Here is a 20694-nt window from a genome sequence, read left to right as displayed (position 1 = left end):
AGTGTTTGCTTACATTTCAGCTGGTATGGTTTATTTTTGGGTAATTAATGTATGTTTATTACCAAAGAAGTTTTAATTCAATAAAGCTCATAATATGCAGGGGTCCTAAATTCCAAAGTACACAAAGAAAATAGATTTTTCTAGCCACCAATAGCACACATGCATCCCAAGAGACCCAATACTAGCATTAAATCCTAGGTCTAAGAATGACTTTCACAACCACCAAGAGCTAATTAGTATCTATTTGGATTTCCAACGAAGACATCCAAGGTTCAAATCCCTCCTCCCCCATTATAATTGTTGAATTTATCTCAAAAAAAGAAGAGCCTAGGTTATCAAACAATAGCTATGTGAGATCCTGAAATTTATCCCCCTTTATGGTGTTTGCACTAGAGGGAAACTTGGAAGTTGTGTGACTAGATCTCCTTGGTGAAAATAAGGAATGACTAATTTTCATCATTGTCTTCTATTGATGAATCTTCACATCTAAATTCCTTTTGTTCTCTCCCTGGGATTTTTCTTTAACATCTTGGTTGCTTATAGAAGTAAGATCCACAATATAATCCAATTTCTTGTTTCTTCATGGTTAATTGGAATTCATGTCAAAAGGATCTCATACATATACCACGTTAAAATATTTCCTCTGGTTTACTGAAAATACCTTTTTGACATTTCAATTAGTATTACAATTGGTTGTTGTTGTTGCAACTAATATTACACCCAAAAAAAAAAAAAATGTAACAAAAATATAAAAATTACCACTTAGGATCTTGGAGACATTTGACCAACAACTAGGGGTGGAGCCACATAACCTTAAATGGGGACGATTGTCCCCATTGAAACTTTTTAAAAATTTGGGGTTGGTTCAAGATTTTAGAAGAGTTTTGGGTATTTGCATGTCTATTATCCCCATTAAAATAAGGTTATAATTTTTTTAAAAAAAAGTAAATGATGTTGCAATAATCAAAGACTCCTCTAGTTTCCTTTACACTTTTTTCTCGTTCAATCAGACCATATGAACAAGTTCATTTTATTTCAATTAAGTCAATTGCTTGGTTTTTATATGCAATGGGGGTGGCTTGTGGTTTAGAATTTACATTCCATAGTTTGTAATATATTAAAATTATTATGTTTAGTATGATAAAGTGAAATTGATTCATTAGAATTTTTACTATGCTGTAATTTTATAATTATATTAATTTGTTGGCTGAATATGCATTAGATTAGATTGTAAATTTCATATTTTAGTTGAGTTAACTTTACAACATTACACTCACCAAAAAAAAAAAATTGCAACATTACTCTATTAGGCTTCAAAATATTTATTTTTCATTAGCTTCGTCCTGGTAGGTTGTCACCCTATGATTGGCCACGTGCACTTCCGCGGTTATAACTGCTTCAGTTCCATATGCTAGCTTAAAAGGAGTCTCTCCCGTAGGAGTTCTCACTGTCGTTCTATATGCCCACAGAACGCCTGGAAGCTCATCTGGCCATACTCCCTTAGCCCCTTCAAGCCGAGTCTTGATTATTTTCAACAAGAATCGGTTTGCAACTTCTGCCTGGCCATTAGCTTGCGGGTGGGCTGGTGAGGAGTAGTGATTTTGAATTCCAAAGTGTACGCAAAAGTCTCTGAAAATCGCATTGTCAAATTGCCGTCCGTTGTCCGATACTAGCACCCTAGGTACTCCAAATCTGTACACAATATTTTTCCACACGAAGTTCTTGACATTCTGCTGTGTGATGTTGGCCAAAGGTTCTGCTTCTACCCACTTGGCAAAATAATCAATACTAACCACAAGGAATTTCATTTGCCTTATACCCAGTGGAAATGGACCTAGGATGTCCAGTCCCCATTGCTCAAAAGGCCATAGGGCCGTCATTAGAGTCAAATACTCTGATAGTTGCCTGGGGACATTGCTAAACCTTTGGCATTGATCGCAGACCTTGACGTATGCCTTAGCGTCAGCTTGCATATTTGGCCAATAATATCCCGCACGGACGACTTTGTGGACGAGCGATCTGGCGCCTGAATGATTGCCACATGCTCCCTCATGAATTTCTTTCAATATGTAGTTTGCTTTGTCTGGGGCCAAACATCTGAGATAAGGCTGGGAAAAACCTCTTCGGTAGAGAATCTCATCCATAAGAACATACCTGGCTGCCCTAGCCCTCAGCTTTCTAGCTTCGTCTTTTTCCTCCGGGAGTCGTCCGTCTTTTAAGTACGACACAATTGGAACCATCCAATTCATTCCATTTTTCACCTGTTGTACTTCTGGGATGTCTATACTCGGCATATACTGGATTTCATCAAACTTATCTACGGCTTCGCTTGACGAGGCTTCTTTTGCCAAGGCATCAGCTTCCATGTTCTCCTCCCTTGGGATTTGAACGAAGTTAACTTCTTCAAACTTTTTAACAAGGCGCATCACTCTGTTTAGATACTTCCTCATCCGCTCTTCCTTGGCTTCAAACACGCCATTCACTTAGCCTATGATTAGCTGAGAATCTCCCAGGACGAGAAGTGACTCTGCTTCAACGGACTTGGCCAATTCCATCCCTCTGAGAAGAGCTTCATACTCGGCTTCATTATTAGTTGTCTGGTACTGCAAACGAACCTTGTGTTTTAATTTGTCTTCCTCTGGAGATTGTAACACCACACCTACTCCTCCCGCGTACTGTGTAGATGAACCATCCACATAAACCACCCACTTAATGCTTTCCTTCTCACCCACCTCGTCACAATTCAAAGTAAACTCTGCAATGAAATCTGCCAGAGCTTGAGCTTTTATGGCATGCCTCGGTTGATACTTTATGTCAAACTCACTGAGCTCGACGGCCCATTGGATCAAACGTCCTGCAGCCTCTAGTTTGTTCATTGCCTTTTTGAGTGGGTGATCTGTGATGTGAGCCTGAAAGTAATGCCTTAGCTTTCTGGAGGCTGTTATCAATGCAAAAGCCAATTTCTCCATCAAAGGATATCGTCCTTCTGCTCCCCTCAGTGCTCTGCTGGTATAGTACACAGGCCTTTGTACCTTGTCTTCCTCCCTTACTAATGCTGAACTCACAGCATGTGGGGTAACTGCCAGATATAAATACAACTCTTCCCCTTGCACGGACGGGCTTAACAAAGGGGCCTTGGTGAGGTATGTCTTCAAATCTTCAAATGTTTTCTGACACTCATCATTCCATTCGAATGCTTTTTTAAGAACCTTAAAAAATGGCAGGCACTTGTCAGTAGCTTTGGAAACAAACCTGTTAAGGGCGGCAACTCGTCCGGTAAGTGATTGGACTTCTTTAACATTGCTTGGAGGCTTCATATTCAATATTGCTTGGATTTTATCAGGGTTTGCTTCGATTCCTCTGTAGGAGACCATAAACCCCAGGAATTTTCCTGATGATACTCCAAAAGCACATTTGCTAGAGTTTAACTTCATATGATAATGTCTCAATGTATTGAATGTTTCCTGCAAGTCGTCCAGATGCCTGTCTTTGTCCTGAGTTTTTACTAACATGTCGTCTATATAGACTTCCATATTCCGCCCGATCTGTGGACGAAACATATGATTGACCAACCGTTGGTATGTTGCCCCAGCATTTTTCAAACCGAAAGGCATCACTTCATAACAAAATAATCCCTAACTGGTGACAAAGGACGTCTTCTCTTGGTCTGCTTCGTCCATCCGAATCTGATTGTACGCAGAGAAAGCGTCCAAGAAACTGAGTAATTTGTGGCCCGCAGTAGAATCTACCAGCTGATCAATGCATGGTAACGGGTAACTATCCTTTGGGCAAGCCTTGTTTAGGTCAGTGAAATCAACGCACATTCTCCACTTGCCATTCGCCTTTTTGACCATAACTACATTGGCCAACCACTCAGGATAGTATACCTCTCGAATGAACTTTGCCATAATCAGCTTCTGAACTTCCTCCTTAACAGCATTGTCTTTCTCTGGGGCAAATACCCTCTTCTTTTGTCGCACTGGCTTGGAGGAAGGGCATACACTCAGAGGGTGGGTAATGACACTGGGATCTATGCCCGGCATATCTTCGTGACTCCATGCAAACACATCCTTATTTCTTTTCAAAAAACAAATGAGATCTTTCTTGATCTTTGCTTCCAAATCTGCCCCAATCCTGGTACACCTCTCCGGGTTATTATCATCTAAAGGAACATCTTCCAACGCTTCAATAGGTTCTGCCACAACTTTCTTTTCTTCAATATTCATTGCTTGAACTTGATCGTCCGCAGCCAACATGGCTAGAAAGCACTTTCTTGCTGCTAATTGGTCTCCCTGTACTTGGCCTATCCCGTGTTCTGTTGGGAACTTAACTCACAAATGGTAAGTAGATGTAACTGCCTTCCACCTATTTAGGGTTGGCCTCCCAAATATTGTATTGTAAGAAGACGAACAATCAACTACGAGGAAGTTCACCTCCTTGGTAACTTGCTGAGAATATACCCCCACTGTCACTGGTAATGAAATACTACCCACAGGTTGCACCTTCATTCCACCAAAACCTACTAGGGGGGAGCTCGCTGGACGGAGCAAGTCTCGTCCTAACCTCATCTGCTGAAAGGCTGGATAGTACAAGATATCAACAGAACTTCCATTATCTATCAACACCCTTCTAGTCTTGTAGTCCGCAATAAGGAGGGTGATGACAATAGCATCGTCATGAGGGTGATGGACTCTCTCTGCATCCTCGTCCGTGAAAGTGATCGCCTGCTCGTCCGTAGTCCCTGCACTCAGTGATCGTCCAGAGAGCTGAACACTCTGTACTGCTTTCAAATATGCTTTCTTTGACTTAGACGACTGTCCTGCAGTACTTCCCCCCAGAATGATTCTTATTTCTCCGAGCGGTGGCCGTGACAATTCTTCTACCTTGGCTTTCAATTTCTCGTCTTTGTGATCTCATCCAAGGAAATTTTCCAGCTTCCTTTGTCTGATGAGATTCTCAATCTGCTACTTCAAATCGAAACACTCGTCCGTATCGTGCCCGTGATCTCTATGGAAGCGACAATACTTATTTCTATTGCGCTTATTGGGATCTCCCTTCATCTTCTCTGGCCACTTTAAGGAAGACTCGTCTTTGATTTGCATGAGGACTTGCTCGAGTGGAACGTTCGAAGGAGTGTATTGTTGATTCCTTGCTGACGGACCTGCCCTCTTCTCTCGGTCTTTCTTATCCTCCGTTCGTCCCTTTTTTAGACGAGGACCCTGTTCAGAATGACGAGCAGGATTTGTTTCTATTCTCTCAGCCCTCTTCCTCTTCTTAGCTATAATCGCATCTTCTGCATTCATGAAGTTCTGGGCTGAATGGACGAGTTCAGCCATGGACTGAGGTTCCTTCTCAAAGTTTATGTATAAACAAGTCAGAATTGACCCCATTATGAAAAGCTGCCAACAATAGCTTATCATCTACCTCGTCCACGGTCAGGGCTTCCCTATTGAAACGTGTGATGAAGGAACGCAAGCTTTCATTTTCCCCCTGTTCTATTGTTAACAGACTGGAGGTAGATCATCTGTGACGTTGACCCCCTATGAAGTTATTAACAAACAACTTGCTTAATTCTCTAAAAGAACTTACTGAATTCGGGGTAATTTGCTGAACCATACTCTAGCCGGACCCTTGAGAGTGGTAGGGAAGGCTCTACACATTATTTCATCTGGAACTCCTTGAAGATGCATAGTGGTCTTGAAGGTGGCAATGTGGTCAAAAGGATCTCGATTCCCATCGTATGAATCTAAAGAAGGCATTTTAAACTTCGGTGGTAGGGGATGGCCATTGATGGAAGCCGTAAAGGGAGAGTCAGTTCTATGAACCAAATCTTCTACTGGGTTCGCCCTCCTCATATTCTCCTTCATTTCGTCCATGGCCTTCTTCATCTGATCCATCTCTTTCTTCAAGTCAGATGCCCTTCGCAAAGTGGTATCCCTTGAAAGACTCCCATGCTGAAAGTTCTCTCTGCCCTCTTGACTCTGAGTTTGCCCTTCTTCTTCATGCTCTTGATGCATCTGCCTTCTTAAATTAACCTCTCTCCGTAAGTCCTGATTCTAGCGAGTTAACTCCGCCATCGCAGCCGCCATAGAATGCATATGTTGGACAGACGGGGCCTGCATATCCGGTGCAGATTGGCGATCGCGATGAGGATTACTCGATGCGTCCCTACTCTGTTGAGGGCCTGGGCTAGTTGCCCTTGATCTAGTCCGAACCATTTCAAACCCTTTCACGAGAGAAAGAAATCGCAGAACTAAACAAGTTCAAGAGCGACAAATACGTTCCCCACAGACGGCGCCAACTGATAATTCTGGAAAATCAGTGGGTTGAAAATCTTCGGACTTCGACAATCTTGAGAGTTGAATCCTGTAAAACCAAATTCAATTAGAGAAAAGACCGGTGGAGGCCGGCCTATGATCCTCCGATGATGAAGTTAGTAAGCTGGAATAGAGAAGAAAAATTTCTAAGTGTTTATTCCCTTCTCAAAATGAAAAATCTGAATCCCCTTACCTCTATGCAAAGTCGTGTTTATATAGTGTATGGAACGGTTATTTGCTCTGATAACCGTTCCTATTGTCGAGGAGTTCACCAAAATCGGAGGTAACTTTCATAACTTCCACGGAAGTTACTCTATCCGAACCGGTGCCTTATTACGAGCAATGGAGATTTTGATTTGTAGGTAAGGTTCAAGCCATTGAATGCTTGGTTTGTCCGTCCCTAGCTAGAGGTGGACGTGCCTTAGCATAAGCATGCTTGCCTCGTACGTCCTTATCCAGCTTACGACGGACGAGGTAATTTGGCTGTGCCCATGCTTCTTTCTCTTCCCTGTAGACGGGCCATATGGACAATTTTTAAGGTGGTATTTTATAGCATCATCAAGTACCATTGTAAATTTACGATGGTACTGTAGCAATATTGTAAAATAAAATAATAATTTTTTATTCTCACCTATAAATATCTGTCACTTTCTCTCTTCACATTATCTCATCTTCTCTCTCTCTCTCTCTCTCTCTAGAATATTCTTGGTCTCACATCTCTCTCACAGTGGTTCATTTTTTCTGGCGCGGTCGTGGATCTAGCGTTATTTGGTGGTTTAGCGGCGTGGTCCTAACGGAGTGGGCCGAGATCAGCGTGGTGGTTGATCGAGTGGGTTGAGATCGTTAAGCAGTGAAGATCAGCGTGGTTCGAGGGTTTTGATCGAGCAGTGAAGATCGGGTGGGTCGTGGGTTTTGATCGAGCAGTGGATTCCGCTTGGTTGGACTTTGGATTTTGGATTCGGATTGGTTGGTTTGGGTTGGTTTGGTGGTGGTGTGGTGATGGTGTGGTGGTGGCTGGTGACTGTGGTGGGTGGTTGAGAGAGAAAGAAGTGAGAATATTTTTTATTATTTTTATTTTACTTTATATTATTTTAATGTATAATATGGTCAAATAAAAATTAAGATATTAAAAATGTTTTAACATAATATAATATAACTGATAAAATAATTTTTTAAGATAATAAAATAAAATAGAATGACATTTCTAGATGAGAATCCTCTTATGAGTTATTACATAATTCCGAAACCCACACGTTAAGGAAATGTGAATCTGCGCCTGACGTATACAATTTGTCAATTTCATTATTCATGTATTGGTGGGGATATGCTGAGATTGCCTTATCTAATATAGACTAACCATTATTTATTAATATTACCTACGTGGCTTTTATTTGGGGACGAAAAGATTACGTGAAATCTTAACGGGTCCACAATCCAACAGGCTGCAACTTGGGCTTCCAAAAGATATTAGGCCTTGTAATACATAACCATTAACCGGGGGTGTAAATCTGCCACGTCATCAGGGAAACTTTTATATATTAAAAAAAAAAAATGCTGTGGGCTTGGGGAATTTCAAAGTTCAAACAACTGGCGTTACTGGCCGATAATAAAAAAATTTTAAAAAATTCTATTTTTAGCGAACTTAAATTATTAACACACAAAAAAAAAAAAAAAAAAAGCAAATACTGTACATATAAAAAGTGAATAATATTTAAGTACCGTTTAGTAATATTGTTCAAGTAACGTTATTTGTATTTTTTAAAAATTCATATGAGTAAAAAAATGTGTAAAAATACATGTAATATTATTTAAAAAATGAAAACATGTGTTTAAACACATATACCAAACGGATTTTTATCTTTTTTTAGGAGATTTATCTTTTTTATTTCTTTTTTAAAATTTTTTTTATCTTTTTTTTTTAACACAACCTTTTGCTAAAGAGATTAAATTCTTTAACAATGGGGTGTAAAACTTGTGTTTTATATCATCCAATAAGTGATTATCACATTAACATTTTACTTAAAATTCAATACATTTTATCACATTTAATAATATTTCGATAAATTCTCAATTTGGTTAAATTTATATATAAATATTAAAATTAATTAAATATAATTATATTTATTCTTAAATATATAATAAAATAATATAACATGTCAAGATTGAATAGAAATTTTATCCCATTTACTTATAAAATTTAATCTTTTTCGTAAAAACAGAGGGAGTATAATCCAAAACTCCACAATAATTTTCCTTAAAATCAAACTAAGTCGTAACGTAAAACACACGTAAAACAAAAGTTAAAAATGCTTCTCTAAAGACAAAACAGAGCCGAACACTGCACAGCCCAGACTGTTTCTCTGTCTTCTCACTCTCTCTTTGCAAAAGCGTATCTGAGCAAAAAGAAGAATGATGCCCAGGACCATCCGAGAGGCAAAAGCAAAGCACAAATAGAAAGAAGGAAAAAAATAAAAAAGCAGTGTAGACTGTAGACTGTAGAGTGGTTGAAATCAAACTTCTCGAATTTTTTTGTTGAAAAATATGCTCTTGCAAGTTGCAACTAAATTGAAGATTATAAAAATTCTCAAAAGCACTACAAGCTAAAACTCTCTGTCTCTCTCTCTCTCTCTCTCTGAGACCTTCCTCTGTCTTTCTCAATGGGAAACTGCCTTAAGAAATCCCGTGACATCCCAATCTCCTCAGGCTCCTCCGATGACACACCACCTCCACAACAATATCCAAAGAGTACCCAAGAACGGTTTAGCCCAACTACATCAAAAAAAGCCCCTCTTTCTTCCTCTTCCTCTTCATCATTCCCAACAAAGCCTGCTCCTCCTGTAGATGAAGTTGGAAAAGTTCTTAAAAGACCTTACGATGATATCAACTCACTCTATGTTCTTGAAAAAGAACTGGGTAGAGGTCAGTTTGGGGTTACTTATCTTTGTACAGAGAGAGCCACGGGACGAAAATACGCGTGCAAGTCCATTTCAAGCCGAAAGTTTGTGACTTCAAAAGATATTGAGGATGTGAAGAGGGAGATTCTGATACTGCAGCACCTGACAGGGCAACCCAATATTGTGGAATTCAAGGGTGCTTATGAGGACAAGAAAAATCTGCATTTGGTCATGGAATTGTGCACTGGTGGCGAGCTTTTCGACCGGATCATCAATAGAGGGACCTATTCAGAGCGTGAAGCTGCTTCGATTGGTAGGCAGATTGTGAATGTGGTTCATGTGTGTCATTTTATGGGGGTGATGCATAGGGACTTGAAGCCTGAGAATTTCTTGATGGTTAGCAAGGATGATCATTCTCCCATTAAAGCTATAGATTTTGGTCTCTCTGTCTTCATTGAAGAAGGTTAGTTACATAGTTTGTTCACTTTGTTGCACTGTTTCTATCATTCTAGCTATTGGGGTTGCCTTCTATTGCTTCATTTGGTTTGATTTTTAATAATCAATTCTGCAAAATGAGTGTTTTGTTTTGTTTTGTTTGCATATTTCCTTATCCATGGTTTAACTATTCATTTGTTGGGGGGGTGCTTTCATTAGTTTTTAATATCTCAACCAAGAAATAAATGGTGATTTGATGCATCAATAGCAAGCTGGAAAGGGACTTTGCTCAGAAGTGCTTATAGAAATCCAAAACTTGCGATAAAGATTTTTGTGGATACCATAATGGGTCAGCTTGACGAAGTCAATGTTGAAAGAGACTAGTCAACCACGTAAACGGCTTTTAATAATTAAAATGAAAAGGAACACAAAAAACACGTCGTTGTGGTTCCATCACATGGTGACAACTAGCCAACCAGATGTAGTGTAGACATTACCTTCAAATTCAACTGGAGAAATTCTAGCAGATATATGAAACTCTTGCTGCTATGTTCTATTTAGCAATAATAGCTTTTGCGGGAATTTTTTTTTAGTGTTTGTTATCAGACAGAAAAATACATTAGTCGATGTGAGATATGTCAGAATAAGGATTAAATGATTAAATTCACAATTTTTCGAACAAATTAAGCTTTTGAGACAAACTGGTAATTTACCTTGGTATCAAAGCATTGATCTTGATTTTGAACCTAGGAGGATTTGGACCTACACATGAGGAGTATTAGAATAATGGTTATATAATTAAATTCGTCATTTTATAACCGCTTAAGCTTTTGGAAAATTGGTTAATTTATCAAGACATTCCACCATGCTTGCTTCTCATGAGTCGAACACTAAATATCCCTTGGCACCATTTCACTATAAAGACTGGTGTATACTGTATACTTTCTTGAAGTTGATATCATAAAAATAATTTGAGTTATGAATTGGTTTGAGCTTAATATTAGTTATGATAAAGCAGACGATGGCTTCCATTTTAACACATAATAGCCTGAAGGTAGCTGCTATTGGTATCTGTAATATTACCATTATAGTGTAAAAAGATAAAAGAAGTTAAACATGTTCATGATTGCAATCCTCATCTGGATGCTTCAAATTTTTTTGTCACACATTCATGTTCATTATAAAAAAAAAATGTTTGCCTTCTCTGTATAGTCATAACTATGCCAATGATTTTTGTGGCAAGAAACATTGCCATCAATTTTGATTGGTCTCATGAATGGATATCAGATTTCTTGGCTTAACCTTACCTTTTAATGTTTCTTACAAGAAAATAAGGAAGAGGGGAAAATGCAATCTCTGCTTATTTGTTTTCTTTGAAATTATTATATTTACATGCAGGGATATTTTGGTTTAACCAATTTCTCCATTCACTAATACTGAACAAATGAATTTATATTCTTCAGGGAAATTGTACAAGGAACTTGTTGGAAGTGCATACTATGTGGCCCCAGAGGTATTGAAGAGAAAGTATGGGAAGGAGATAGATGTGTGGAGCGCTGGAGTCATTTTATACATCCTTCTAAGTGGGGTGCCTCCTTTTTGGGGAGGTCGGTAAATGTTTGCTTACATTTCAGTTGGTATTGTTTATTTTTGGGTAATTAATGTAAGTTTATTACCAAAGAAGTTTTAATTCAATAAAGCTCAAAATATGCAGGGGTCCTAAACTCCAAAGTACACAAAGAAAATAGATTTTTCTAGCCAACAATAGCACACTTGCATCCGAAGAGACCCAATACTAGCATTAAATCCTAGGTCTAAGAATGACTTTCACAATTGCCAAAAGCTAATTAGTATCTCTTTGGATTTCCAACGAAGACGTCCAAGGTTCAAATCCCTCCTCCCCCATTATAATTATTGAATTTATCCCAAAAAAAGAAGAAGCAAAGAATGACTTTCACAACCAAAGAGCCTAGGTTATCAAGCAATAGCTATGTGAGATCCTGAAATTTATCCCCCTCTTATGGTATTTGCACTAGAGGGAAACTTGGAAGTTGTGTGACTAGACCTCCTTGGTGAAAATAAGGAATGACTAATTTTCATCATTGTCTTCTATTGATGAATCTTCTCATCTAACTTCCTTCTATTCTCCTCTCCCGAGGATTTTTCTTTAACATATTGGTTGCTTATAGAAGTAAGATCCACAATATTATCCAATTTCCTTGTTTCTTCATGGTTAATTGGAATTCATGTCAAAAGGATCTCATACATATACCACGTTAAAATATTTCCTCTGATTTACTGAAAATACTTTTTTGACATTTCAATTAGTATTGCAATTGGTTGTTGTTGTTGCAACTAATATTGCACCCAAAAAAAAAAAAAAAAATTACCACTTAGGATCCTGGAGACATTTGACCAACAACTAGGGGTGGAGCCACATACACTTGAATGGGGACGATTGTCCCCAATGAAACTTTTTAAAAATTAAGGGTTGGTTCAAGATTTTAGAAGAGTTTTGGGTACTTGTCTATTATCCCCACTAAAATAAGGTATCAAGTTATAATTTTTTTAAAAAAAGTAAATGATGTTGCAATAATCAGAGACTCCTCTAGTTTCCGTTACACTGTTTTCTCATTCAATCAGACCATTTGAACAAGTTCATTTTATTTCAATTGAGTCAATTGCTTGGTTTTTATATGCAATAGGGGTGGCTTGTGGTTTAGAATTTACATTCCATAGTTTTAATATATTAAAATTATTGTGTTTAGTATGATAAAGTGAAATTGATTCATGAGAATTTTTACTATGCTGTAATTTTTTAATTATATTAATTTGTTGGCTGAAAATGCATTAGATTAGATTGTAAATTTCATATTTTAGTTGAGTTAACTTTACAACATTACACTTACCGAAAAAAAAAATTGCAACATTACTCTATTAGGCTTCAAAATATTTTTAAAAAGCTCGTTAGGACAATTATAAAGTATTATTTGTTTGTTTAAAAATGATATTTGAAAACAATTACTTTGTTACTTGCCGGTAATCCATCTTGTAATTTCAGTTTCTTGAGTTGTCTTTTGGTTTACAAAGAGATACATGTTACCAGTCCAAAAACTGATATCTTGCTGTCAGAACATGTATTTTGTTCTGATTTTATTTCTACAATTGACGTGTGAATTAAAATTTTTTTTCAGAAACTGAGAAAACCATATTTGAAGCAATCTTAGAAGGCAAACTTGACTTGCAAAGCTCACCATGGCCCTCTATATCTGCTGGTGCAAAGGATCTCATCAAACAAATGCTAGATAGGAACCCTACAAAACGAATTACCGCAGCTGACGCTCTTGGTTAGTATATAATTCTTTGTGAACAGTTCAATAGGCTTACTGCTTTTGAATGAGTTCCAATCAAATTAAGCCTAAAATACCGAGGCTCTTGGATCAGTCCCACACAAATCTATGGCTTATATAAGATGTTTTGGTTCAACGAAACAATTTAAGATGCTCACTGTATTGCACCTTCTTTTTTTTTCCTTCTTTTTTTTCATTTCCCCATTTGGAGCTGTAGAACATTATTTCACAGAGAACTAAACTAGCTAACCATTAATATCATTTGCATTATGCATATAAACCAGGACATCCATGGTTGAAGGAAGATGGTGACGCATCTGACAGACCTATTAGTAGTGCCGTTCTAATTAGGATGAAGCAATTTAGAGCAATGAATAAGATGAAAAAACTCGCTCTGAAGGTATGATTTGACACTATCTCTTATAGGTTTTTAAGTTATTCAGAACTTGATATTCAAATTGTTACATGATTGAGTTGTTATGTGTTGAAACGGTGTCCAGAATGATAGCAAGTATCTAGTCTTATGCATTATTATATGTCCCAAGGAAACAAACTAACTCAATTTCACTAACGTAGCATTTGGAAATAGAAATGCGGCCTTTAAAATGGAATCATCAAAGGATTACTCATGAAAACTGATACTGGAGTGGAAAATTGATTATGTAATTTTTTTCAATTCAGAAAATGATCTAATACATAATCTTTTGTAGACTACTTATAAAAAATAAAATAAAAAACTTTTGTAGAGTAGTATTGAATGTTTTGAAAAATAGAATGAGCTCCATTCTAGTGCCATGTGAAACATTGAATGTTTTCATTTCCATGGGACTTCTTTCTGCTTCCTTGTAACAGTTAAATCTGTGTGTATTGATTTTATAGATCTGTTAAGTGTTTATAACTAGGAAAGGCAATCAGATTTCATCTAAAAATAAAATATATTTGAATGTTTCTTTCCTTGTGCAGGATACACTGATATAGAGTAAACAACAATTGTCTAGTCCAGTTTCTTAAAAAAATTTAGTATCCTGGTTAGGCCCATGGTCTTTGTACAAGTGCTTTACCGATAAGTTCTTGATTTTCTTCACAAGAACCTATGGTTAGACAAAGTAACACTGATTGATTGATTGATTGCCTTAATTTTCTTTTTGGCCTTTTTTCTTACTCGTTTTCCTAGTAACTGAAATTTGATTTTGGGAAGGTAATAGCAGAGAACCTTTCAGAAGAAGACATAAAAGGTCTGAAACAGATGTTCAACAACATGGATACTGACAAAAGCGGTACAATCACACTTGAAGAACTCAAAATTGGATTGACTAGGCTAGGATCTAGGCTTTCTGAAACAGAAATTAAGCAGTTGATGGATGCTGTAAGTACTATAGTGCTATCCTGTTCTCCTTTTATCAGTTTGCTGATTTGGGGAGAGGGGGGGCTGGGTGGGGGGACTATTCATTGTGATTTTTAACAAAATTGTTTAACTCATAGACTTCTTCAAGAAATAAGTTCAAGTATTTACATCATTTCCCTTTGGCTTGCCTAATGAGAGAGTTCAACCTTTATATTTTCTTCTGCCAGGCTGATGTTGACAAGAATGGGACTATTGATTATTCAGAATTCATTACTGCTACTATGCATCGCCATAAACTCGAGAGGGAAGAGCACTTGCATAAGGCATTCAAGTACTTTGACCAGGATGACAGCGGGTTAGTATGCTGATTTTTTTTTTTTTTTTTTTTTTTTTTTTTTTTTGGGGGCCAAGTATAAACAAGGGGATTCAACCTCTAAAACTAAACTACGCAAAAGGGAATGGATGCCATTGGGCCATATGACTATTGGCTAGTATGCTGATTCTTTGAATAATGCACTTACCNACAGGTTTATGTTGCATCCACTTGCTATTGCAACTAAGAAAAACCTCTCTTTTCTTGTAGGTTAATGCTTTTGAAACCCAGAAAGCCATATTTGAGCAATCTTAGGAGGCAAACTTGACTTGCAAAGCTCACCATGGCCTCTATATCTGCTGTGCAAAGGATCTCATCAAACAATGCTAGATAGAACCCTACAAACGAATTACGCAGCTGACGCTCTTGGTTAGTATATAATTTTTGTGAAAGTTCAATAGGCTTACTGCTTTTGAATGAGTTCCATCATTAACCTAAAATACGAGGCTCTTGGATAGTCCCACCAAATCTATGGCTTATATAAGATGTTTTGGTTCAACGAAACAATTTAAGATGCTCACTGTATTGCACCCTCTTTTTTTTTTTTTTTTTTTTTTTTCATTTCCCATTTGGAGCTGTAGAACATTATTCACAGAGAACTAAACTAGCTAACCATTAATATCATTTGCATTATGCATATAAACCAGACATCCATGGTTGAAGGAAGATGTGACGCATCTGACAGACCTATAATAGTGCCGTTCTAATTAGGATGAAGCAATTTAGAACAATGATAAGATGAAAAAACTCGCTCTGAAGGTATGATTTGAACACATCTATAGGTTTTTAAGTTATTCAGAACTTGATATTCAAATTGTTACATGATTGAGTTGTTATGTGTTGAAGATGTCCAGAATGATTGCAAGTATTTAGTTTATGCATTATTATATGTCCCAAGGAAACAACTAACTCATTTCACTAACGTAGCATTGGAATAGAAATGGGCCTTTAAAATGGAATCATCAAAGGGTTACTCATGAAAACTGATACTGAGAGGAAAATTGATTAGTAATTTTTTAATTCGAAAATGATCTAATACATAATCTATTTGTAGACTAGTATCGAATGTTTTGAAAAATAGAATGAGGTAGGGGGAAATTTGGCATTGAGCAATATTTTAGCAACTATTTAGTTAGGAGTTTAGCTTACCTCCAGTACTGGGGTAATGGGTCTCTTCTTCTTTTTTCTTTGTGGAGGGACGAATCTCTCCCTTAGAAGGTATTGTCTGTTTTGGGTGATCACACACATGATGGTACACCTTCATTTAGGCCTAGCGCTTATAAGTCGAAGGTGGGAGGCGTCTCTCCCCAATATGGGATTGAGCAAATCAGTGAGGGTCTTCACCCAAAGCGGACAATATCTTCTAAGGGAGAGGTTTGTCCCTCCACAAAAATAATAAGAAATATATGGAAAATAATATGAGAAGAAAAAACAGTAATATATATATATATATATATATAGTACTAAACACCAAATTATCCAAGTCATATTATATTATGTAATAAAATAACATTATATTCATATACACTATTTTTATAATACAATAAGATAATATCTATGAAATCAAAGAGAAGAAAAAAGATAACAACTAAAAAACACAACTTAATCACATCAACCCAAAGTAATGTTCCAAATAATACAAAAATTCATCAACCTAAAGTAGTGATGCAAGATATATTTAAAAAAAAAAAAATCCTACAAAAAATGAAAAACAAAATTTTAAGAAAGAGAAAGAAAGAGAAATAACTTTTTGTGAGTGGGAAAACTATGTATAGAATTAGAAAGAGAATTGTAAATTTATAGTAAGAAGAGAGGAATAAGAAAAGCCAAAAAAAAAAAAAAGGAAGATAAAGGGTTAGAGAAAAGTGATATCAAAGTAGACAGTAGTGGGGGAGATGAGAAGGTAAAAGAGATAGGAAAAGTTGGAGAAATGATAACAATAAGTTGGAAAATTAATAAAGAAAAAAAAATTTTAAAAGAGAGAATATTGGAAATGCGTGGTTGATATGACTGTTGATGTGGCTCAACAGGAACGTAGTAAAAATAAATGCTACGCTTCAGTTTTTATATATATAATAATAATAATAATAATATATATATATATATATAATAGATTAGAGTTTATAATTAGGAAAGGCAATTAGAATTCAGAATTCATTTAAATATATATATATATATATATATATGAGAATGTTTCTTTCCTTACACAAGATACATAGTCATAGGAGTGTTCATGATGTGGTACAGTTCTGGGCATTTTTAGCACCGCACTTTGTGGTGCAGTTTAGCCAAAAACATAACCACATCGCACCTCATTTTTGCGGTCACATGTGCGGTGCGGTGTATAAGATGAGGTTTGAAGCCGGTATATTTTTCAAATTTTGGGTTTTTCCTAGCAAGCCCAAAACTTATTTTTCTTTTTGTTTTGGGCCAAGTTTTAAACTATTGAGTTAGTTTTTCTTTATTTTGGACTGACTTTCCTAATCAACACTTGCTAGAGTTATTAAACTTTTTTTTTTTGAAAACTAGGGTTATTAAACTATTAATAATATATTTAATATTAAAAAAAATATATATATATATATATTAATATATAGAGAGGGTGTGGTGCGGTACATTGTTACTTGCGGTATGCAGTAGTTATGTCATTTTGTGGGCGGTTTTAGTGCGGTTTTTGCGGTTTGGTGAACACCCTTGTAACACAAATATAGAGTAAACAATAATTGTCTAGTCCTACCACAGCAAACTTTTAGTATAATAGTCAATCCACAAGTATAAATGTTTGTGGAGTGTGGGAGGACAAGGATCATGATTCAAGTATCCAGGAGAAAATTTCACATACATATATATTTAGATTAGGCTATAGTAGAATTTCAATCTTGTAAAAAAAAAAAAAGCAATTGCCTAGTCCAGTTTCTTAAAAAAATTTAGTATCCTGATTAGGCCCGTGGACTTTGTGCAAGTTCTTTACCGATAGGTTCTTTGATTTTCTTCGCAAGAACCGATGATTAATTGATTGCCCTTAATTTTCTTTTAGGCTTTTTCTCTTACTCGTTTTCCTAGTAACTGAAATTTGATTTTTGTTTGATTTTTGGAAGGTAATAGCAGAGAACCTTTTAGAAGAAGAAGAAATAAAAGGTCTGAAACAGATGTTCAACAACATGGACACTGACAAAAGCGGTACAATCACACTTGAAGAACTCAAAATTGGATTGACCAGGCTAGGATCTAAGCTTACTGAAACAGAAATTAAGCAGTTGATGGATGCTGTAAGTACTGTAGTATTTACATCATTTCCCTTTGGCTTGCAAAATTGTTTAACCCATAGACTTCTTCAAGAAATAAGCTCAAGTATTTACATCATTTCCCTTTGGCTTGCCTAATGAGAGAGTTCAACCTTTATATTTTCTTCTGCCAGGCTGATGTTGACAAGAATGGGACTATTGATTATTCTGAATTCATTACTGCTACCATGCATCGCCATAAACTCGAGAGGGAAGAGCACTTGTACAAGGCATTCAAGTACTTTGACCAGGATGACAGCGGGTTAGTATGCTGATTTTTTTTTTTTTTTTTTTTTAATTTTTTGGGCCATATGACTATTGGCTAGGATGCTGATTCTTTGAATAATGCATTTACCTTATAAATAATGCTTAAACCTTTTGCCCAAATCTGATTTTAGCGTTCCCCAGAATCAGAATTACCTTTAAGGTTAGACAATTTCCAAAAATCCATGGGGACTGAACAAAATTTTCAAAATCAGATCTTCATTTTTACATAATTCAAGTGTGATATATATATGTGTGTGTGTGTGTATATTTTAAGTGCTAGAAGTTATTGAACACTCACTTATGACATTTTCCTATGCACTGGTGTAAATTTCACCAGATTTATCACTAGAGAAGAACTACGAAAAGCTATGACTCAATACGGAATGGGGGATGAAGCTACTATCGATGAAGTAATTGAAGATGTTGATACTGATAAAGTAATTATCTTGACTTGAATCCTAATCCTCTATTTTTTTTTTCTCTTCCCCTTAATTTCTTTTTGTTGTGTTCTTTTCATGAGTCATTCTAATTATTATTCGATTATGTAGGACGGGAGAATCAATTATGATGAGTTTGTAGCGATGATGAGAAAGCCAGAGGGGGAACAACAGATTTTGGTGGGAAACAGAGATTAAGCTAATTACTTATCCTATGTACAAAGTTAAAACCTCCAATGTTCTATGTTGCTTGCCTCAGCAAGAAGATCAATCTCTATCTCCAGTGTCCACTCTTGTGTATCAATATCTATGCCATTCCCAATGTTAATAAGCTCATCAGACCAATGTTGTAATAATTCATAATAAAAAATAAAATAAAAAACCACTAATAATAACCTGTTCAAAATGGAATATCTATTATCTTCCAAAATTTGCTTTCCCATGTATCAAATTATCAACAGAACATCATTCTTTTTTTTTTTCTTTTTGTCCTTTCTATGGGTTTTAGCATTTAAAAAACTTGTGTGTGTTCGGGTCTTGCAGGGCCTGTTTGGTAAGAGATTTTTAATAACGTTGTTTAAGTGTTGTGAAAATATTTGTGAGTGAAAAAGTGATGTAAAAATACGTATTGTGTTGTTTAAACAACAAAAACTATTATACAAACAGCACGGCACATAATTTGACGAAGAAGTAATAAGGAAACTCGAATGTGAAAGCAAATTTGGCATAATTTGACGAAGAAGCCTAAAGTAATTGACTTCACATGAAATAAAAGGCAATAATTGATGAAAGAAATAGAATCCTACATGCTTCACTGAGACAACAACTACTGTCTTATTAGGATTACGGTCATTCTAGATTTTTATATTTGTTTTGAAATTTGAAAGACAAGGATGACAAAATGTCTGGATTTTGGATCCGGTGCAATTTACCACTTGATTGAGAGATGTAAAAGTTAAAATAGTAAAAAAGGTTTAAAAAAATTATCATCTTAATTTTTATCTCTCACAATCAATAATAAAGAATTAAAATTTAATCTTTTTTTTTTTTTTAACAAATTGTATTGTATGATCTTCTCAAAAAAATTAAAGTAAAATTGTACGGGCTGAATTTAAACCCAAAATGTCTTGCCCCGTCCTGGATTACACTATACGAGTTTTTTCACCCTAAAACATGGTTATAAGAACCATGTTGGAGTTGTGGTTGAATAGTCAAACCATCTGTATGAAAAAAATTACTGAATTTGTTAAATAAAATAAAAAAGAGAGATTAAATTTTAAAATAAAATTATTGAATTGTATAATTTTATTTAAACCGTCTGATTTTTGTAACTATACTTTTCTTTAATTCTATACTTTTATTTATGGGTTTTTAAGTCTTTTGCTTTTTATATTGAAATATATAGTCAAAAGATTAAGTGTCCTACTATTAAGTCATTTATATATATAAACACACATTAAATTCTATATTTAAAATTCATTTTCTGAACAATAATATGCTATTAATTTCTATTGGTTATATTTACATACTTATGTTTAAATTCAATAGTTGGTGCATCCTAGATGTATTGGCACTTAAAAAAAAAAAAAAAATTGATTGGCCACGTATTGTAGAGGTATCAGGTATGATACCGGTACAATATGTACTGGAATTTAGGAATTAGGACCAATTGGGAAGGCTAAATAAAAAGATTCAACCAAAAAAAAAAAAAGCTTTGAAATGCCACTCAACGGGAAATAGTGAATGTCACTCAATGACCATTTTACCCTTAAAAATGTACCAATCTCTGGTTGCAAAAATTGTGTGTCTACAACATTAACTCCCATCTTTTTAGCTAGCTCTTGAACACTACTTTCTAGTCCTCTCAACGTTGTTCTATCATCTTTGTTACCTTTGGTGATGTTGGGGTCCGCCAAAGGTGTTTATGCTTCTAGCGTTTATTCAGGGCGGGCTGAATGGTAGAGTAATAGATGTGGTCACCTAAGACTCCAA

General features: G+C 35.9%; 1 protein-coding gene across 3 annotated transcripts; it reads left to right on the top strand.

The window, feature by feature from the left end:
- The first annotated feature begins 8642 nt into the window (after positions 1-8642).
- On the top strand, positions 8643-19177 carry LOC111988189 (calcium-dependent protein kinase 29). 3 transcript variants are annotated; one of them, XM_065780856.1, is made up of 8 exons: positions 8643-9674; positions 11110-11253; positions 12841-12993; positions 13281-13396; positions 17813-17983; positions 18133-18260; positions 18603-18702; positions 18814-19177. In XM_065780856.1, the coding sequence occupies exons 1-8, from the start codon at positions 8975-8977 to the stop codon at positions 18898-18900; spliced, it is 1599 nt and encodes a 532-aa protein (XP_065636928.1). In that variant the 5' UTR covers positions 8643-8974; the 3' UTR covers positions 18901-19177. The 3 variants fall into 3 exon arrangements, with proteins under 3 accessions (XP_065636928.1, XP_065636927.1, XP_065636926.1); XM_065780855.1 differs by lacking the exon at positions 17813-17983 and adding an exon at positions 14195-14362 and having other exon boundaries at positions 8644-9674; XM_065780854.1 differs by lacking the exons at positions 17813-17983; positions 18133-18260 and adding exons at positions 14195-14362; positions 14569-14696 and having other exon boundaries at positions 8645-9674.
- Positions 19178-20694: the final 1517 nt, after the last annotated feature.

Source organism: Quercus suber, unplaced genomic scaffold (assembly GCF_002906115.3).
Source record: "Quercus suber isolate HL8 unplaced genomic scaffold, Cork oak 2.0 scaffold_249, whole genome shotgun sequence".
Classification (NCBI taxonomy): domain Eukaryota; kingdom Viridiplantae; phylum Streptophyta; class Magnoliopsida; order Fagales; family Fagaceae; genus Quercus; species Quercus suber.
The sequence above is the reverse complement of the archived record's forward strand: the minus strand, read 5'-3'. Positions and strand labels throughout refer to the sequence as shown.

What these genes read in the sequence shown, in the direction of transcription:
- LOC111988189 (XM_065780856.1), top strand. Translation starts at nt 8,975, where the DNA reads ATGGGAAACTGCCTTAAGAAATCCCGTGACATCCCAATCTCCTCAGGC. An exon ending in TGAAAAAACTCGCTCTGAAG is followed by an intron (nt 13,397 to 17,812) that starts GTATGATTTGAC and finishes GATTTTTGGAAG; the next exon opens with GTAATAGCAGAGAACCTTTT. An exon ending in TTAAGCAGTTGATGGATGCT is followed by an intron (nt 17,984 to 18,132) that starts GTAAGTACTGTA and finishes TTCTTCTGCCAG; the next exon opens with GCTGATGTTGACAAGAATGG.